Below are 21,299 nucleotides of genomic sequence, written 5' to 3' on the forward strand. Positions count from 1 at the left end.
TGATCTCATTTGAAATGGGGATTTGCACCCTTTTGCCAAACTCTGAATGCGGGATTTTTGCTTTACCTGGGGCCTCCCTATGTTTCCTCCTTTTTTTACTAGGTGGTGGGCGGTGAATCTGAGCCGCGGTTAGAGACTTAGGTTTCTGTTTCCTAGGTTTGGATGTTGTCATAGTGCGGCTGGGACTAGGGGTAGGAGAAACTATTGTAATATTATCCACAGGCAGACAGGGTGTGGATACAAAATCACGGAACAGTAGTGGAACGCCTTCTAGGCTAGCATTGTCCTCACTCAAGTCTACAGAACCTCCTTCCCGGGTTATAGCAAGCAAGGAGCTATCCGTGAGGGGTTTATGCTTCATGCTCTCGACAGAGCGACGACGCTCTGCCCTACGCTCAGCTAATATGGAGTCCTTATCACCCTCACTCTTCTTCTGGAAATAGTTCTCCAATGACCCATTGCGTAGTCTACCTTTTTTTCCAGGGGTATCCTCCTCTGACGTCATGACCCTAGTATAGCAGGTCGGGGTCCACTGGCAGCAGTTGTTAGGGAGTTGGCCCAGCCCGGCCTCCTCTGGCCTATGATGGCCTTAGAGGGCCCGCCCTTTGCCCGGGCTTATCCCCGGGCGCTCCCGCGCGCTCCCGCGCAGCAGGGCGCTACAATTCTTATCGGGCGATTCCTCCAATTAGGTGAAGGGGCGGGACGAAGAGGGAGAGCAGCCCAGGTGTCACGGACGCGGGGTTTCCCTTGGGCTCCTGGTAACGGAGTCCACACCCCGTCGCTCGCAGCCCTCTGTCCCAATCCACGACCAGAAAAGTCTACAGCCCAAGTCCTAGGGCGACGCGGGACCCGCGAAGCGGGTTCCGCTAGCAGCTATGAAAAACCAAAGTTCCAGGAGAAACGGCTGTTGGGGTCAGCAGCAATCCGACCCAGTCGCTGGCAGATAAGGTGTGTGTCCCGCGTTTGTAAACCAAGCGGGGCACTTTAACTCGAACCAGAGAGGCAGGGGGCGGGACGAAGAGGGAGAGCAGCCCAGGTGTCACGGGCGCGGGGTTTCCCTTGGGCTCCTGGTAAACGAAGTCCACATCCCGTCGCTCGCAGCCCTCTGTCCCAATCCACGGCCAGAAAAGTCTACAGCCCAAGTCCTAGGGCGACGCGGGACCCGCGAAGCGGGTTCCGCTAGCAGCTATGAAAAACCAAAGTTCCAGGAGAAACGGCTGTTGGGGTCAGCAGCAATCCGACCCAGTCGCTGGCAGATAAGGTGTGTAATAAATAAGATCTGTCCCTTCATTTGTGGTTGTGTGGGCTCACTTCAAATTGGCGACGAGGACTGGCCATTAGTCACCTAACCCACGTGTGTAACAGCTTTGCATCTGTCTTTGGAGTCAATATTCAAGAAAAATCGGAATATACTCTATTTTTACGCTGATGGGATCAATGATCTCAGCGTGTATCAAAAGCTGTGTTTAATTTTTACGCTGATGGGATCAAGGATCTCAGCGTCTATTTTAAACCGTGTTCAAATTCTATTCAACACTGATGGGACCGAGTATCTCAGTGGGTCTTCAACAGTAACTGTGTTCAATCCCTATTCAACGCTGATGGGACCGAGTATCTCAGTTTGTCTTCAACAGTATTCCTTTCTCCGTGGGATACTTTAAAAATGCTGAAGAGTTTGATGTTTCTAATTTTTCATTCTTTGAAAAGATGTATACCATTATCATTCGAATGGTTTAATTCAAATCGTGAAACAAACTGTGAGTAAACCGAAACAAACTGTGAGTAAACTTCAAATACCGTCATTTTTAAAGAAAAAGTCGGCACTTCTGTTTAACTGCACAAACCTGGCAATAATAAGCGTGTTTATTCTACCGCTTCTATTTAAAATATTTGCGGGATTTCAGTAAACACCATTCATGTCTTTATGCTTGGTCACATAATTAATTCTGTGCTGTTACCGTATCTTGGTTGAATATCAATTCTCATCTCTCTTTGCTACTTTCTTAAGAGCAGATCTTCTCATTCCTCTGTCCTACAGTAAATGGTGACGTATTAGAATCTTCGGTGGGTATTGGCGATTGTCCCTGCTTTGCCGGAGTGTCAGTGGAGTCAGCACGTCATTTCATAACGTCACACGTTTTCCTCTTCACTGAAGTAACGTCGCTGGAGTCAACGTCACACGCTTTCATTGTTGTCTTGCAGTGGTTGAAATCGACGTGATCAAGACGTTATTTACTTTGCTCCTCTCACACCGGGTTTTCAAACAACAGTGCAACCTCTTTGTGTGGAAGACCGATATATATTTTCTCAGTTTCTGTGGTAAAGACTTAATTTTATTTTTTGAAAAACAAACAATATCAGTATGACAACTTGGCATCTACGGGAAGTTAACAATGAAGCAGTTATAACATAAAATAAAGCTTCATAATCTCTGTGGTGGTCGAAAATTAACAACGAAGCTTTAATAACACAAAATAAGGCTTCATAATTTCTGTTGTAACAGCGCCATCTATTGGATGTATTGCACATTCACATTTTTACAGGAAAAGTTCAATTTCGTTTTCAATGACTTCTTGTGCCTTAATCTGTATTTATATATTATAACTATTGTACATTTACAGCTACAATTAATAATTTATCTTAATATTGTACTGTACTGTTTTACAACATTTGCTTTTAAACTATTAGACATTGGTAATTAATTATCAAATTGGAAAAATGCAAAATGTTCAAGCTCCCCCTCCATTTTTACAGCTCCCAGGTGACCCTCCTGTAAAATGGAAAGTTTGGTTCAGAGCCTTTAAAAAATATTTAGGGGCAATTGGTGGAAGCAGATTTAGTGCACAAAGAAAATGTTTTATTCTAGAACATAATCTCGGAATTGAAGGGCAAGCAGTGTTAGAACACTTACCTACAACACAGTTAGGTGAAAACGGAGAGGAACCAGATGAATTTGAGAAAATAGTTAGAAGTTTACAGAAACAATTTGACGTTGAAAGTAGTTTGGTTGTCGCAAGACACAAGTTTTTTTACTAGAAAACAAGTAGAAAGTGAAAGCATAATTACTTATGTTGCAGCTTTAAGAATTCTAGCGTCAGAGTGTGAATTTGAACAATTTACTGAACAATTAATAAGGGATCAGATTGTTGTTCATACCAATTGTGGGAAAGTCCAAGAGAAATTATTAACTCTAAAAAATCCTTCATTGGATGAGACTATATCAATTGTGAAAAGTATTGAACATTCACAGAAAGCTAAAAAAGAATTGAAACCAGAAGGAGATTCTTCTGTTAATGTGGTAAAGAGTTGGTAAATCAGAAAAGCACAAAAAATCAAACAAAGGTGCCTTTCAAAGTAGAATATAAAGGGAATTCTGACTCAAAAGGTATTAAACCTTTTCAAAGTAAAATCAAACAAAGGAATGTGTGTACAAAGTGTGGCTTTGCTGAACATTTTCCGAATGCAAAAATGTGCCCAGCCAAGAATGCATCTTGCCATAAGAGTGGTAAACAAGGGCATTTTGCAAAAGTTTGTAACTCAAAAAATACTGTGAATTCAGTTTACAGAGAAAAGACACAAGATGATGAAAGTGATGAGGACGTTGTAAGCTCATTATCAGATTTGGTGGTGGTTGTGAAGGATGAAACTGATGATTGCGTAGACCCTGTTGTTGAAGTTTTGGTGGATAATAAACCTTTAGATCTCTTGGTTGATTCGGGGGCACGTATAACAATGATAACTGATGAGTTATTTGAAAAGACATGGAATAAAAGGTCACTTTGCCCACCTGACAGGAGACCACTCTCATATGAGGGTAGGCGAATAGAATTGTCAGGATTCTTTGAAGCTACATTAGTTTTTAGACAAAGAACTATTGAAGGTAAAGTTTGTGTAGCTAAAAAAGGACTCAATATTCTTGGTTGGTACCATCAAGGCGTATTCAAAATGCAACTTAGACCTGGCACGAAAGATCAAGTTTCTGTGGTTGAAGATGGTGAGTTAGAAGATATTTGTACTTCATGGTTTGATAGGTTCCCAAAGGTATTTGGGGATGGTTTAGGTTGCATTTCAGGTTTTAAACATTTAATAAGGTTAAAAGAAGGTGCAATCCCTATCAAACATAAGTTACGGACAGTAGCTCACAGTGTCAGGGATGATTTGGCTAATGAGCTCAGGAAGATGTGTGAATCTGGAGCTATTGAACCCATTGAGTCTTCTCTTTGGTTATCTCCCTTGGTTGTCAGACGCAAACCCAATGGTAGTTTGAGAGTCTGTATTGATCTTCGCAGTGTAAATAGTGAAATTTGGATAGATTCCCATCCTTTGCCTCGTATAGATGACATTCTTTCTAAGTTTGCGGGGTCTAGACATTTTTCAAAAATTGATTTAGCTCCGGCTTATCACCAAGTGCAATTAGATCCCTCTTGTAAGCACATCACAGCTTTTGTATCTCCTATTGGAACATTTCAATTTAGGAGAATGCCATTTGGCCTAGCTAGTGCAGCTTCCGTTTTTCAACGAGTTATGGAGAAGGTTTTGCAAGGTGTTATGGAAACTGTTGTTTACCAGGATGACATCTTAGTAGCTAGGAAAACTAAAATTCAACATGATTCTAATGTCTCTAAAGTGTTGGAAAGGCTAGAGCAGAATGGCATTGTGGCAAATAAGCTTAAGTGCATTTTTGGTGTGCAATCAATTTAATACTTAGGACATCAGATTTCAGGAGCAGGTATAGTACCAAGGGAGGTTTTGATACAAGCAATTGTAGATACTCCTAGTCCTACTACAAAAGAGATGGTTTCCTCTTTTCTCGGATTGTGCGAGTTTTATTCAACAATTATTTCCTGCTTCTCTATGAAGACTGCACATATGAGAGACTTGCTTAAAAAAAGGGCAATTTTCAATTGGGATGACACCTATGAAAGGGAGTTCAACAATTTAAAAAAAGAATTAGGATCATGTAACATTTTAACACCTTTTGATCCTAATATAAAATGTACTGTGTCAGTCGATGCCAGTTTGTATGGCTTGGGTGGTATGATTTCACAAGTGAAAGATGGGAAGGAATCCACTGTTGGCTTTGCGTCACGGGCTTTGAGACCCAGTGAAAAGAACTATTCAGTAATTGAGCGTGAACTCTTGGCTTGTTGTTGGGCAATTGAGAGGTTTAAATGTTTTTTGTGGGGTAGGAATTTTAATCTTCTTACTGATCACAAACCGTTGATTCCTATTCTGCTAGGAAAGGTTGTAAAAGATCATACACCACGTATAGCAAGACTTAGTAGCAAACTTTTACAGTATAGCTTTCAAGTTGCGCACATACCAGGTGGAAAGAATACTCGTGCAGATTTCTTGTCAAGATTTCCAGTACCTATGTCTAAAAACGATTTCAAAGAAAACATAGATGAAGATTGCTTGATTGCTGCTGTGGATGCATGTTTAGTTGGTTGTTTTTCTGAGAATGAATGGTTTGCTGCTATGGAGCAAGATAATGTTTTGAAGAGAGTTAAACATTGCATTATCCCTGGTTGGCCTAAAGAAAATTTACTAGAAAAAGTTTTTCATCCTTTTGCAAAAGTTGGTGATGAGTTGACTGTTGAAGGAGGCGGTATGATTATGAGGGGTGAGAAATTTGTACATCCTGAGAAACTAAGGTCTGCTATAATTAACTTTGGACATGATGGACATTTGGGGCAGACTAACACAAAGAAAAGAATTCGTAATTTTTACTGGTGCCCTCAATGGACCAACACATCACTTCTGTTGTAGAGGATTGTTTAATCTGCAATTCAAGTGATAAAGTAGTTAAGATTGTTTCCCCTCCGGTTCAACATGTGGCATTACCGGATGGTCCATGGTTGAAATTGGTGGTGGATTTTGTGGGTCCATTCAACATATTACCTAACAAATGTAAATTTGCATTAGTTGTGGCCGACTACTTTAGCAACGGTAGGAGGTCCATTTCATGTCTGATCCTAATTCTAATGAGGTTATCAAATTCTTTCAAAGTCTATTTGCTAGGGAGGGTTTTCCGAAAGAGATCGTTTCGGATAATGGAGTTCAGTTTACTTCAAAGGAAATGTCTGCCTTTTTGTCTCAATCGGGTATTGTTCATAAGCGAGTCGCTCTTTATCACCCACAAGCAAATGGCTTTATTGAGAGGAACAACCGTATTTTAGTAGAGTGTATACAATGGGCAATCTCTTCTGATTTAAACATAAAGGAGGCTGTCCAAAGTATGTTATGGGCACATAGAACAACTCCGAATGCAACCACTGGTTCAAGTCCGTTCAAACTTTTAAGAGGAAGAGAGGCTTCATTCCATCTGTGTCCAGCTTGGATGAGAGAATGGGGTTCATATTCACAGAATAAGTCAACTCAAGAGTTTTCTTTAACAAATAATCAATCTCTTACTGATATGAATGTTAATAAGCATCAAAGTGGACAAGTTGTTAAAAGTCATCAGAAAACAATCATTCAGAGAGACTTTGTGTCCAACATAAAGGTTGGTGACTGGGTTAAGATCAAATCACCACATAATGTTCCTAAAGGCCTATCTAAATTTGGTTCACCAGTTCAAGTTGATGCTGTTACGAAATTTGCAGTGAGGGTTAATGGGAAAAACTGGTAGAATCTTGCTCGTGTTTATAAATTGCCCCTCAAGGTTGTTTCTCAGCTGGGTTGTGCTACCAGAGGGGAAAATACTAAAGTTGAAATTGCTGGTAAAAATGATTCTAAGTTGGTTTATGTTCCTCCTAGGAGGAGCAGTAGGATTAGGGTTTCTCCTAAACGCATGGACTTGTAGTTTTAGAATGCTATGTAGTTTTTAGAATGCTATGTAGTTTTTGAATGTAATTTCTAAATGCAAAATGCTATATAGTTTTTGGATGTAATTAGTTTTTATTGAAACTTTGAAATGCATATGCTATATGATTCTTCTTCTTTTTGTTAAGATGTTTTATTCTTCTCATCTTCTCTTTTCTATTTCTGTATTTTCTTCTTTTTGTTTTTTATTCTTCTGTAAATCTTTAGGTTTTGATTTTTGTGAAAGAAGGGAAATATTGTAGTAATCTAGTCTCCTTCTTCTATGTCTATGTTTTATCAGAACATTACCTGGTCATGTCCATTCCTATGGATACAGAATGTTTAGCTTTGAATACTGTCCTAGGATTCCTGTTTGTCAGTTCCTGGGAGCTCTTGTGACCAATGTTCCCTCTAATTATTTTTCTCTGTGTGCGGCAGTGGAGGGTCTTCGTGCACTGCAACCATGGCTATGTGCGCCAGGAACCAGACCACGCGCGTGTGCAGCCCCAAATGTCACTCTAAATGTTTACTTAAAAAAGTGAAAAGATGGTGCATTTTCACACATACAGCGCCACGTTAAGGGTCTTAAGGCCGGTTTGAAAATTGGATAAGCACGCCATGACATGAATTGGTTACACAGGCAAGTACACTTCAGGTTTAGAAAAGCACAAGACTCCAGCGGTGGTACAATCGTATAAGTACCATACCAAAGACATCTCACCCACAAGCCACCACCATCTGAATGGTACCTTTAGGCACCCAGTTGGCCCTCTCAGCAATACCATTCCTTTAGGGGGTTGTTAAGAGAGGTGCGGTTGTGCCCAATACTGGAGAACGCTAAAGACCCTACATTTCTATGGAGGTCAACTGCATGCCATTATCGATTATGATCACTGACAGAACTCCTTCATGCAAAACTTCCTTCAATAGACCAACTGTCGCTCTGGTGGTAAACTCCTTCATAAACATTACCACCAGCCATTACTGCCGCAGACGGAACCTGGAACACCAGAACTGACTGTATTCCACATTCCTCCAGAACACAGAGAAAGGCTATGCAAACACAGTCTTATAGGACTTAACATACAATACAAGTCACAGACTTATTTTAACTCCAGTGTGAGGAAATGAATGGCTTTCAGCAACTGAGAACGACTGTGGAAGAACAAAGGAGCTCCCCTGGTTCATAGAATCATCGGATTCTTGTTACTACATGACTGCCGCACATTAAACCTACCGTCCAATGCCATCATATTGAGGAAGGTAGACTTAATGCTGGAACTGAAGATGTTCATAACTGGAGAGGTCCGCTGTATAAAAGCAAAGTTTATTAAGAAGATGCCAAACTGGGTTGTAGTATCAAAATCGAAATTGGAGTAGTAATCAATGAGCAGAACCTTGCTATAATTGCAGATGTGTGCCCCTCTAAGGAAGTTGAATGCTAAACCCCATAGAGCACACGATTCTGTAATCGAGCAATTGCCAGAAAAAATTATAATTCTGCATTGGAAAGGATACAACTACCTCTAGAACACGGAGATACTACTTATATATGAGCATTAGATTAAGTCATGAGCCAAAGATGACACCCTCAGTTTCCTCATATCGATTCTGGCAGGTCAAACCTGCGGGCGGTGAATGATTCTAGTTGCATCAAAAATATAGTATAGCTTTTTTTTTCTTTTACCTAAACCTTCATCTATTGTACTGAGTAGCTGATGGCTGGTTACTAAAAGTCAGGAAATGAGTAGAGGTAAATGTGCATAAGTCGTCAGATCTCAGGCGATAGTTGGGAAAATGGGGAATTTAATGTTTGTTTCAGGCATATGACAAACAAATTAGGAGTAACGGCACAAACACGACAGACAGGCCAGTGGCATAGTGAGAACAAGGGCTGCATTTTATGTGATACCTGCAATGGCTACATAAAAAAAATAGATTAAAGGAGATCAAAAATTAGAAAGCTAAAATCACTGCATGGAATAAACAGCTACAGTTACTCCACACTATTCTTGGCAAAATTCAGGACACCGCAGTCAGCATCTTCAGGACAAAACAATATAAATCATCAAGTCGGTAAAGGTACCAAATGACATCTGCAGTGGAGTAAAATCCCTTCTGGAATTAAAAAGCATTGCTGGAGAAGACACTTGCTGAACCCCTGAGAAACATGTTGAATGTTTACCCTAAAGTACAGAGCATACCTTCGATCTTTTCCATGAAATGCTCAGAACCTACATCCACCCACTGGAGACTGACAATCACGTTCAGCTTTAAACAACAGTCTGGCAGATGCATCAACGTAGATTTTTGCTATTCCTAAATAGCGATTTTAAAGGAATCGCTATTTAGGAATAGCAAAAGCCTATGCATGTAGGAATCGCTATTAAAATAGTGATTCCTTAACATTCCTTAATTGCTACTCGCAAATTGCTAGTCACAATTAAGGAATGCTGTCCCATTCATTCCTATGGGCCTAGAGGCCCATTGGAATGTATTGGAGATTGCTTGAGCAATTTGCGAGTAACAGTAGGTACTCGCAAATTGCTCATGCAATTTCAAGGGTGCAAGGGTGTCAAAATGACACCCTGTTGCACCCCTGAAATTGATCTATCCACATATGTTGCACACACACATGCCCTAAGGGCATGTGTGTGCGCAACATGAAACTTTGAAAAATGCACAAAAGTGCTTTTTTCAAAGTTTTAGCAAATTACCATGAAGTCCAACTTCATGATAATTTGCTCCCCCTATTAGCAAATTGGCTATTTTTTTTACTTTCATGCATTGCATTTAAGGAATCTCAATTTGGGATTCCTTAAATGCAATCGCAATTTAAGGAATCTCAATTTGGAGATTCCTTAAATTGCGATTTTTGCATTTGGGATGATGCATCCCAAATGCAAAAATACCGGGAGCAAAGGGGCAGATTCTGAGAATCTGCCCATTTGCTCCCGGTATTTAATTTGATGCATATGCCTGAGTATGTCTTCGCTCCCCAACCTACTGGACAGACGTCTCATCAACCCCACTCTGGGCTATGACACTTTGCCCAGAAGCGAAAACACCATAATAGCATTTCAGTTAATGGCATTTTATTGGCGTATGTAACTACAGTTTTGTTTCTTTTAGCAGCTGATTTTCAAAAGACACAAAGCTCTAAGCCCATTTCATTATAAAAAGAGGCAAACACTAGAAGGAAAAACAAACACCACCAACTACTAAAACAGGTCTATTTAAAAGAATCTCAACTGTGGGGGCTACCCCTCTTTCATGTATATATCAGGGATGGTGCTGGCGCAGGGGTTTATGCTGCTTCAGACATCAACTGTTGCCATCGTCCATCCACCACTCACAAAAAATCGCAGCTGCTCAACAAATAGCATTGTTTTGTGACATATCAGGTTTGACTAAATAGTCTCAGACCTGTCCAGACCCATCACAGAGGCTTCTCTGCCATTCTCTCACCCCTCTTGATGTAAGCCAAGGGCTGAGAACATTCAATTTGCACACCTATATTCTCTGCTCCCTGCTTCAAAACTCCCCTTAAAAAGGGTTACTCTATTCACGAGCGGCGATTAATATGGCTATTTAAACAAAAGCACTCCATCTCCCCCGCAGCCTCGTGTTATTACCAAACCAATATAGTCAATTTAAAAACACTGCGTGTTTTTTTTTAGGCTAATCTGTCTTGTTTGGAGACTTGCTGTAAGTATTTTTGTAGTAACGCGAGGCTGCAGGGGAGATGGAGTGCTTTATTTAAGAATCCATGTTAATGGCAGCCCCTTCACGAGCGGCAATTAACATGGATATTTAAATAAAAGCACTCCATCTCCCCTGCAGCCTCGCGTTACTACAAAAACAATACAGCAAATTTAAATCCACTCTATGCAAACTAGGTAACCCAGACACATCCAGCCTGCCGGTGTTATTAGACAAACTTATGAAACAAGGACTTTTTACATTCAAGATTTACAATCTACTATCAGCATCTACAACCCCTTTACAATGGCATATTGCCATGAATTGGAACATGGCAAAAGATTTGGTGCTCCCCCTTTTAAGTGAAAAATCTCCCCCATACTCGCAGATTTTGGATAATATACAACACATTTTGGATTGAAAAGCTCCATAAACTAGATTGTATCGATTCTCAGCTGTGATGGAATTGGAACTCGGAAATATGCTTCTACACTGCAAACACATCCTCCCACTCAGGGATCAGATTCAGAGTTTAATACGGATGTTGTTTAATAGTAGATTTACTAGAGATACCGCTAATGTATCACTTGGTATATTTGCATCTCCGACCACACCACCCCTTAATGCAGCAGTCCTTCTACTTATCAACCTGACGCTAATCTTGGACATCAAACTAATCTTGTCAGAGTGAAAAAGTGCTTTGAACAAATCTTATCACACTTAGTAGGCATGGCGTTGTTTGTAAGAAGTGCTGATAACAATATTCATCATTTGGCAAACTCTCTCCTACCCCACAAGATTATTTGGGATGTTCTATACGTCTATGTCCACTCACACAAGCCAACCTAGAATTTCCATCATTATTTAGTCTTCCTAATCACATAGGGACTCCCACGCTTCCTCTTTGTTGATACTCAAACTTACAAGCTATTAGCTGGACATTATCCGTTTCACTTGCTGTATTGTTTTTGTAGTAACGCGAGGCTGCGGGGGAGATGGAGTGCTTTATTTAAGAATCCATGTTAATTGCAGCCCCTTCACGAGCGGCGATTAACATGGATATTTAAATAAAAGCACTCCATCTCCCCTGCAGCCTCGCCTTACTACAAAAACAATACAGCAAGTCTGCAAACAAGGCAGATTAGCCTTTTTAAACTTGCCGTATTGTTCTGATAGTAACGCGAGGCTGCGGGGGAGATGGAGTGCTTTTATTTAAATGTCCATGTTAATCGCCGCTCGTGAAGGGGCTGCAATTAACATGGATTCTTAAATAAAGCACTCCATCTCCCCCGCAGCCTCGCGTTACTAATTAAAACATTACAGCAAAGAAAGGCGCTTCAGGGAAATACTTAAAGCAAACACCAAGTGGTCACAAGGAAACACTTAGCTTCGCTCCTTTCGCTGCCGTCTCCTGCAATCTGGAAATGCCCGATTTTCGCGCTGCGCGCCTTTTAAAAGCGGCGGCGGCGCGAATACTCTCACGGGGTGTGCCCTCTGTGCGTGCTCCACACATGGGACTGCGCGCTCGGGGGTAGAGAAGTGCGCGCGCGCGCGGCCGCACGGCTTCTTGGGAACAGTGCTTGTGACTAATCGCTAATAAATAAGATCTGTCGTTTCATTTGTGGTTGTGTGGGCTCACTTCACATATACTATACTTAATTGTTGTGATTAGCATATACTAAAACAGCTTGATCTCTCAACGGCTGCGATCTGAAAATGTAATATTTCGACTCAAAATTATAATAAAAGTAAATTAAATTGTTTTAACATGAGTAAAAAAGACAATGGTGAATGTGAAGTGAGACACGTTTATCCCATGAAGCTTATTTAAGAGACGTAATAGTACTTTACCAAGAATATCTACAGATTCTCCTCCTTCCAAGTAATTTTCTGATAAGTCGAGCGTCATCAGTTTTGTCAGGTTACCAAGATTCATAGCTATGAAAACAGCAAAACAAAGTGAGAATATGCCTGTGCATGGTTGTCCATCTCTAAGCATACTCTTAATAAGTGGTAAACAAGGCAACTGTACAGTACACTCCAGTACAATGTTCTCACTACCCCTCCACCTAACAGACCTCCCTATACCCAACAACCTACTCATTTTAAATTAGCCTAACTCAATCATAAAAAGAAAATGAAAACAACAAATACAGTTCACAGCAACTCTTATGTTCTGATTTTATACGTCATAATTAATTGGTTCTACAAAGATGGCGCCACAGTTATTTCAGCCATTGAGATGCAGGTCAACCACACTTGGCATGGCTGTACTTTTCATTATGTTTGCTCTTTTCATTTCATTAAACTTATTCGGTCTAATTATACCATAAAAGTATAAAAACGTTATACAAAATATCAATTGGTCAAGAATCCTCAAATGACAGTGTTACAGCAATAGTAAACAGTGACCCTCAATAATAAATAATCAATAAAAACATAACAACAATAGGAAAAGTTATAAAAGGATTATACTATCACATAAAAGCAATAGCCCTGTTCCTAATGGAACACTCATTGTAAAAAGCAGTTAATCTTGGTAGATGGCAATGGTTGCAGAAAAGAGAATGCCACTCAGCAATAATGTATATTTACTTCAATTAAAATGGGTAACAAATAGAGGTTCTCAATAATGAGTGGAATTTACAAAAAAACATAAAATGTATCGAGCTCTGAACTGAGCGGTCATCCCAAGTTCACAAAGGCAGATGAGAAAAATAAGAGCCCTGAACAGGAAAGGCAACAAGAAAGTGTACAGTGCATAACCTCAGCAAACCTTTGTGGTGCTGGTTGCTCACCCATGTTAGGTATGGTTCAATGCTACTAATTGTGCAAATCCCCATATAAGCCTGGACCGTTGGTTTGTCTACAGCCCTCTGCATTCTCTCCTCCACGCACCCAGTTAGAAAAGTATTCTTCAAAGCGGTGAAAGCACTAGCTGGCACACTACTAGGAGAGATACAGATCCCCCGGCCCATACTAAGGCAGATGTTCCGAATGTACCTTAGCCAGGGAAAGCTAAGGCATCGGTATGGTTTCAGGAAATCAGCAAGGACAGCCCTGGTGAATAAGGTGAGGTCTGGTCTTCATCCAGATTCTGAGCCATAAGAGAAGTGGTTGCAATTTAATGAGGGCACTAATGTACCCAATCTCAGTCTCTAGATGGCAAATGAAAGAGCTGGTACTTTTTAGTTCTCGACTACAGCATTGCTTTAGCAATGCGTGTTCGTCGAGATTATAGTAAGTCTTTCAAAAGTCTACCCAAAACTGCGGATCAGGTACAGTTCATGTGAGCCAGGCGCGTGCACATCGCCAGCCACATCCCACACCCTTTGTCTGAGCCTAGGCATCAGACTTCAAAGGAATCCGTGCCCCCGCCTCCCCATCAGACTTCAAAGGAAGCCGGTCCCCCGCCTCCGCCACAGCAATGCCGAGAGCTTGTTTTCTTTTCACTCCCTCTATCACCTCTTTCCCACCTCCAAATCCACTTCAGCTAGATCGCCCTCAAATCAAAACCTGCTTTATTAACGGGACCAGTCTCTTTGTGCCCCTTTCATTATTTTCTTGTACTCTTTTCTGAATTTTCTCATTACTCGTTTGTGTCTCTTTTCATTACTCTTTTGTGATGCCTCTATTACTTTCTGTGCCATTAGAACCCTCTGAAGCCCTTGCAGTTTCCCGGTGTCTCTTTCTAATACTTTTCTGCCTCGTTATTCATTGTTTCTTTTCTGCTGTCTTTATGTCCCGCTCTCGTTGTCCTTATTAAACTTTGCAGCCTGTCGCTCTGCTCACTGCCCTCCTGGCTCAGTGTATTTGCCACGACGGGCTAGGCTCCATTCAGCAGACTCTTGATTTAAAACACTGACTAAACTTTAAATATAGTTTCGGACCCTGTCGGAGGGCCTCCAATCCATGCGCGACTTGTCAGTGTCAGTGCTACTCTGCTGTGCAGGAATTCACGCTCACACTGGCACCACGCAGGAGTGTTTTTAAGTCCTGCTGTGCCCCCCTGCTGCCTGAGCCTCACCAGCCCTGGCCCCAGGCACAGATTCCCATCGTCTGGGCGGGCCTGTGATGTAATGCATTCTTCACCTGCCCTGGCTCCATGTGTGACCTATAGGTGGGTCGGCGGCGGTACGGGAGCGAAGCACTACCATGCACAGTTTCAAACCGCATAATGGACGATGCCTCAGTTGATAGCCTGCACTGCAGTCAGCGGCTGTATTTGTAAGAGTGATCACTATCTATAGTGAGCTGTGCGTAGTCATCAACCACAGGCGGCAGCATGAGCACTTTAATAACATTTATACATTTTATTTCAAGGTGGCATGTCGTGATTATATTACAAGTGGCCGCATAGGTGGCTGAATCAAGTTACAAGCGTTCATGCTGCGGTGCCTCCCTGATTGTATATGCTGGCGGGGACTGAGCCACAGGCCAGCAGTGTTGCGCATGCGCTAAAGAGAAGGCGGCCAGATAACATATACCTACTCTGCTCCCCGGTTCGCAGCTCTCTGTAGGCCTCGCTGTTTGCTAACACCTGCCTGCAGTGCTTCACTGACTGTGTAAGTTAGTTGCTAAGTGCGGGAAAAGTGGTAGGAGGATTACCTAACCAGCCCTTTCAAAACCTCTACTCAAGGCTTCTGCTAGGCCCCATCCTCCCAGACAGAAGAAAGCTGGCTGCACTGTAGAGCCTGGGAGACCGTGCAGCCCAGGCCAGTGTGAGGATGCTACCGGGTAGTTTCAGTTGCGTCCCGTTAACAAACATAACTCAACAATTATCCTGCACTGCACGTCAAGTCGGTGGATGTAAAAAGTTCATTACCATGAAGCCAGAAGATCAAATGGACAGTTATATCTGAATGTGCAATTAAACAATACAGTTCAATCAGAAAAATGGAAAAATTTAATTTCACATTACAAAATAACAATACAACTGTAGACACGTGGAGTTAAAAGTTTAATCTTCTCGCCACGTAAAAAAGTTAATTAGAAAGATCTACAAAGGCAAGTTAATAGTGCAGTAAAACGACTGTATTTTCTTTCATGCTGTGCGGATTGTCAACATACGTGGATTATAATAGGCACTTTAAAGATGGTGGATGAAGAGCCATACCCTTGTAGTACTGAATCAACAAAAGGGATCTCATTTTGAACAAATCACACTAAACACTGTGAAGGCTTACACCAAGTTTTTCAAAGATTTGTAAACTGGGTAGAGGAGAATCTGTACAGGGAACACTTTGGGCATGCACTCCCTGCCTCCTAGGCAACAACACATCTCAGACGTCATTCGGTGCGGATAAAAAGTGCTTTAACACGTCATTGTGCTTTCATTGGTGTGATTTTCTGTGTCGTTTGTTTAACTCGAAAAAGTATTCTGGTGGACCCACACTACCCAACCCAGTGTGTAGCCCGGTGCCCAAGCATTTGTTCACTTACTGATCACACATCGTTAAGCGTGTGCATCATGTCTTTGTATGACAATGTACTCACCCGAGCACCATGACATCACAAAGGAACTACAGCAATATAACGTATTTGTTTTTAAACCTGAACACTTCTGCACACATGTGACCAGGTTCACCAAATAATTAGTGGAGGCAAGCGCACACCACCCCTGCCCCCATTCATTCCCTTTCCACTATCCCACAGGTACGGGTCATCGAGGTGAAATTGTGTATGTGGCTTACATTATGCCCACACTCGTGCCCGATGCGTCATGGAAAAGACTAGTGAATGAGTATATGCTCCAGACTCTTAAGACTATTGATTTGTCACCTGTTTATACATTTTGTACATCACCACCCAACCAGTGATGGGCACCCACGCTGTAACCCACTGATCCTGAAAACCAAGAAACAAGGCAAAGAAAAATAGGTTGTAATATAATCAACACAGACAGTAATGTAACTTTGTTATGGCAAGGTCTATCGTAACCACTAACAATTCCATTACAATGTGCACCGGGCACATGCACCGTTTGTCAGCTTGCAGCCTTTGGGAGCCCTTTCGCGGCCTCTTTGATGTTCTCAGTGAGCCGCGCGGACACTCAGAACATCAAAGTGGTCGCAAAATGCTCACCATTTGCCATCCAAAGGATTATGTGTTGCTTGGTCGCAGTTCTGTCCTTTCGAAGCTCTGTGCACCACAAGTTGGCCGGTGATAGGTGGTCAGAGCATTTGTACATAGCGCCACATATTACGTTTTGAGCACTTTTGAGTGCTATAGCCGGGCAAAAGTCTACCAGTTTACTTTTGATGTTCCATCGCGACCTCTTACCACGCATCACCCTCATCCAATTTTACGAGTAACAAATCATTTTAGACAGGGTCCCTACAAGCTTTATCTAAAATCGGTCTCGATTGATTCAGGGGGTATTTGTCTCCCCCCACTCCCCAGAACAATCCACTCAAATGGCTCGAGATAAAGGTCCCCATCAAACATCACCTAACAGGTGTGTGCACGGTTTACGGAGGGCTCCTTTTCATCTGCATTCTGGGACTTGTAGTCCAGCATTTCTAACACAGAACGCACAATAGCAAGCACCTGAAAGCCAAGAGAAAAGTAACACAGGAGGAGCGTCTCATGCCTGATATGGGACAATAGACCCCCCCACCCACCCCTCTTCCGAAATTCACCCGAGGGCGCGAGGCAACCAGTGTCTGCTATTTGCAACAACTAGATAATAAGAAAACTCTCTACTCACAGAAAAATGACCCCCACTCCCCAAAAAGGGTTAGCTTCCCTGCACCAAAACGTAATTTATGTATTTATTTTGAAAGTTTATATGTATTTATTTTGAAATTTTAATATAGCGCGAGCATGACCCTTGTGGCTATCAGAGCGCTTTGCAATTGATTGTCTGAGTGAGAAAACCCTTGACAACTCCTTCAACTTTCTGCACCCGGTTGGTGGTGAGGGAGGGGGTCGGGTGTAAAGGGGGTGGGGGTCTTGTGTGTTTGATGCAGAAGATCCCTGGGGTAGAAGCCAGACAAGGTTCTGTGGGACAGAACCCATGATTGTCAACAAAGCTGCAGTTTGTCGAGCAGGGCTCGCGTGAACGACATATTTCATAATGACAAATGTATTCAGCATCAGCACGCGGCACCCAGGTGCCCACACATCAATGCCATCCACCCCGTGCCATGACCCCCACGAAGATGCTGGCCTCCGCCAAAGGCAGTTTGCTGATTTGTGCGCCCTGTATGTTTTACGTCATAGTTCATCTGGGATCTCCCCCGCTACTAAAAATGTGTTCTATCTGGGTCTGCGAATGCACACCCGCCCAAAAGCAAGACCGAGAAAAGCAGCCGCCAAACTGGAAACCTGACGTCAGGGGACATTTCTGAGCTACCGGAATTGGATGGAGTCCGAGAGCAAGCATTCACGCAGTCATTAGTGGCCTTGACGCCCATTGGGCATAGTTGCGCATTACAAATGCCATTTCATTCATTCATTCATTGGGACCCCCACCTATAGTCTGGGCTGCAGCATCTATCTATCTATCTATCTATCTATCTATCTATCTATCTATCTATCTATCTATCTATCTATCTATCTATCTATCTATCTATCTATCTATCTATCTATCTATCTATCTATCTATCTATCTATCTATCTATCTGTCTATCTATCTATCTATCTATCTATCTATCTATCTGTCTATCTACCTATCTATCTATCTATCTATCGCACTCACTCTATCTATCGCCATCACTCTATCTATCTATCTATCGCCATCAATCTATCTATCTGTCTATCTATTTCCCTCCCTCTATCTTTCGCCCTCCCTCTATCTATCTATCGCCCTCCCTCTATCTATCTATCACCCTCCCTCTATCTATCTAATCGCCCTCCCTCTATCTATCTATCTATCGCACTCACTCTATCTATCTATCGCATCACCACAGCATCACTCAGCACCACCACAGCATCACTCAGGGGCACAACAACATCACTATGTGCTACCACAGCATCACTGAACGCCACAACATCACTCGTCGCCACCACAACATCACTCAGCACCACCACAGCATCAATCTGTGCAACCATTCAACAACAACTGGTTTAAATATATTCTCTCAATGTTTCAAGCTGTATTACAAATGTCACAAAAAGATGTTAATATTTCACTTCTGTTCTTGGATTTTCGTCACAATAAAATACACTGAACATAATCTTCACAAAAGTTATTTAAAAAAGTTTAAGCTATTGCCATTATAAATTACAAGAACTTTTATTTAAGTATTAATTGTTACAAAAATTAAAATCCATTGTTATTTGTAATATCAATACATCTAAGTCACTTAAATACAACACATATTGCATTACAAATGCTATAGGTGTCACATTTGCAAAAGTTAAAACTATTGGCATTGTAAATGACAAAGCTATTAATTTCGCTATTTTCAAAACCAACACATACATAAAAAATGTGTCATTTACAATACCAATAGCTCAAACTTTCCTAATGCGAGACCTATTGCATTGCAAATGCTTGTCGGGACAGCTACTAGCGTCTTAATAAAATCACTCTCAACTGGTTCCAAGCCTCCCTGCTCGCTTTATCCCCACATCCCGGCCCCATAGGTGGCAACAGCACAGCTCTTAGCTTTGTATATGGCTGTGAGTTCCCTTATAGGCTTCTGCCCTAATCTACAGGAAAAATACAGGACAGCGTCAAATGATTTGCAGAAGGCTTTGTTTCTACTGGACTTCAGGGATGTGTATCAAAAGGAATGCCTGGATAGAAAAAGTGGGAACAATGCCTATTTTTTAGGCATGGACTACAAAGGTAGTGCTGTACGTCATATTTGTCCCGCAAACCAGTATGTGTGTGTTTTGGCCTGGTAGATTCTCAAATCTAAGCTGGTCGTAAACTTGCAGAAGCGGTCCAGCAGACACTGCAGTCCATCAGCAGTCCTGGCTATCACAAGCATAGATGGGGACAATTTGTCATGGCTTCAACCAAATGGTCCTCCAGGCCATTAACATACAAGGAAAAGAGAAACAGGGCCAACACACAGCCCTGGCTTATGCCCCTGGTAAGACTAAAGTCTGTTGTGGTCCCCTCCCCATCCCATGGCCATACCTAACATTAGGGGGGACATTTAGATTAAGCTCCCTCAGGAACTTGACAATATACCGTTCAACCCCCATGTCAGTCATAATACTCCACAATGTGGACCTATTAACAGAGTTGAAGGCCGAACTTAGATCCATAAATGCTAAGTATAACTTGCCGTGCTTAGCCACAGAGTATTTACTTATTAGCATATACAGGATAAGGGACTGTTCGACTTTTCCCAGGCCAGTAAGGAAGGCAAATTGAAGGCCCCCAAGTATGTTATGCTCATCAGCCCATTTCTGTAGGCGATCCAATAGAATTCTCCCCATGACCACAGCAGTCTAATTAATCAATGAGATGCGGAAATACCATTGTGGATCACTTTTTTAACCCTTTTTTAAAAATGGGAACAATGGTGGCATGAGACCAATCCTGGCGGGGGAGGGGAGGTGACTAATGCAGTATTTAATATGTTAGTCAAAAGAGAAGCCCACATGATGTATTTGCTTGACACATATCAGAGGGGATCCCATCTGGGTCAGGGGCTCGCCAACCAGACAGCTGGCCGCCCCATGCAGGACCTCACTCAGTTCAAAGCCTGGGCCACCAGGAAACCTTGTTACCAGCTGGGAGATAAAAGGACAGCCTGGAAGCAGCAGGAGTGGCTTGATAGCGGCATGGTCTATAGGGAGGAAGAGGCTCGTGTCACAGGCAGCATACAGCTTCATAAAGTGAGTGACACAAACGTCGGGAGGAATCACCGTATCAATTCCAGAATCATTGGTATCCTCAAAATAACTATGTTTCACTGATGCCCAAAGAGTTCTGCTATCTCTCAATTCACTTGCCTGGAGTAAAGAGGAGAAGGAAGCTTCTCTAATATTAGTTTTCCTGATTTTAAGGGCACTTCGGTACAGGGCCCTACAGCTCCGCATGGCATCCTGGTCTCTAGGTTTCCTCTTTAAACAGGAAGTAACTGGTGATTAGTCTTAGGGAAATTTACATCAAACCACTTAGTGGGATGTCTGTGACCAGATTTCATCAGAACCAGGAGTAGCTCACAGGCCGCAATACAGATCCTATCAGGGCTGCTCAAATGCTCCAGCCTCAGCCCTATTTGCAGTCATCTGTTAGACAAACCAGGAGTCAGGGAGTCAAAAGGCAACAAGTTGTGAGAGAAAAGAAGTTTCATTAACCGCGAACCAATTCTTAATCAACTAAAGCACGTTTTGAGAGGATGGTAAGTATGAGTTTGATACATTTGTAATGGTGAACATTCCTACTAAAGGTATTTTTGCCAATATAATTAACAGAGAGCCTCAGAATTTTAGAAGGACTCGATTCCATGTATAGAGTTCCACATATCTTTTAAAAATTAACCTTTTCCAGTTTAATTAACAATATTTATCATTGGAAGTAACATAGAAAATTAGGAAATCTATATCATCTAGGGGTGGACCGAACATCTGAGGGATTTAAAAAAAAAACTAATTAATTATCCTTACTCAGTTCCAAAACAAGTTAACATATTACATTTGTATAGCCATATATAAATTGTATAGCCATATATAAAAGCACAAAGACAGAGCAGACTTGCTAAATATATTAACACATGAAATGTGAAATTCATCAATGAAAACATGAGAATGAATGCTGGTACAAAGCAACAAATTAAACATTTATCTAATAAAAAAATGGACACATTAAAGTCATGCATTTAGCT

At 41.8% G+C, this 21,299-nt stretch overlaps 1 protein-coding gene across 2 annotated transcripts in view; it reads right to left on the reverse strand.

Annotated features, from left to right (window-relative positions):
- Positions 1-21,299, reverse strand: part of NLRC4 (NLR family CARD domain containing 4) — a 291,519-nt gene that overhangs the window by 37,453 nt on the left and 232,767 nt on the right. For both annotated transcript variants that reach the window (XM_086926855.1, XM_086926856.1), the window contains exon 7: positions 12,358-12,444. In XM_086926855.1, coding sequence (XP_086782981.1) covers positions 12,358-12,444 — 87 coding nt within the window. The remainder of the gene's footprint in view (positions 1-12,357; positions 12,445-21,299) is intronic.

Source organism: Lissotriton vulgaris, chromosome 6 (genome assembly GCF_964263255.1).
Source record: "Lissotriton vulgaris chromosome 6, aLisVul1.2, whole genome shotgun sequence".
Taxonomy (NCBI): Eukaryota; Metazoa; Chordata; class Amphibia; order Caudata; family Salamandridae; genus Lissotriton; species Lissotriton vulgaris.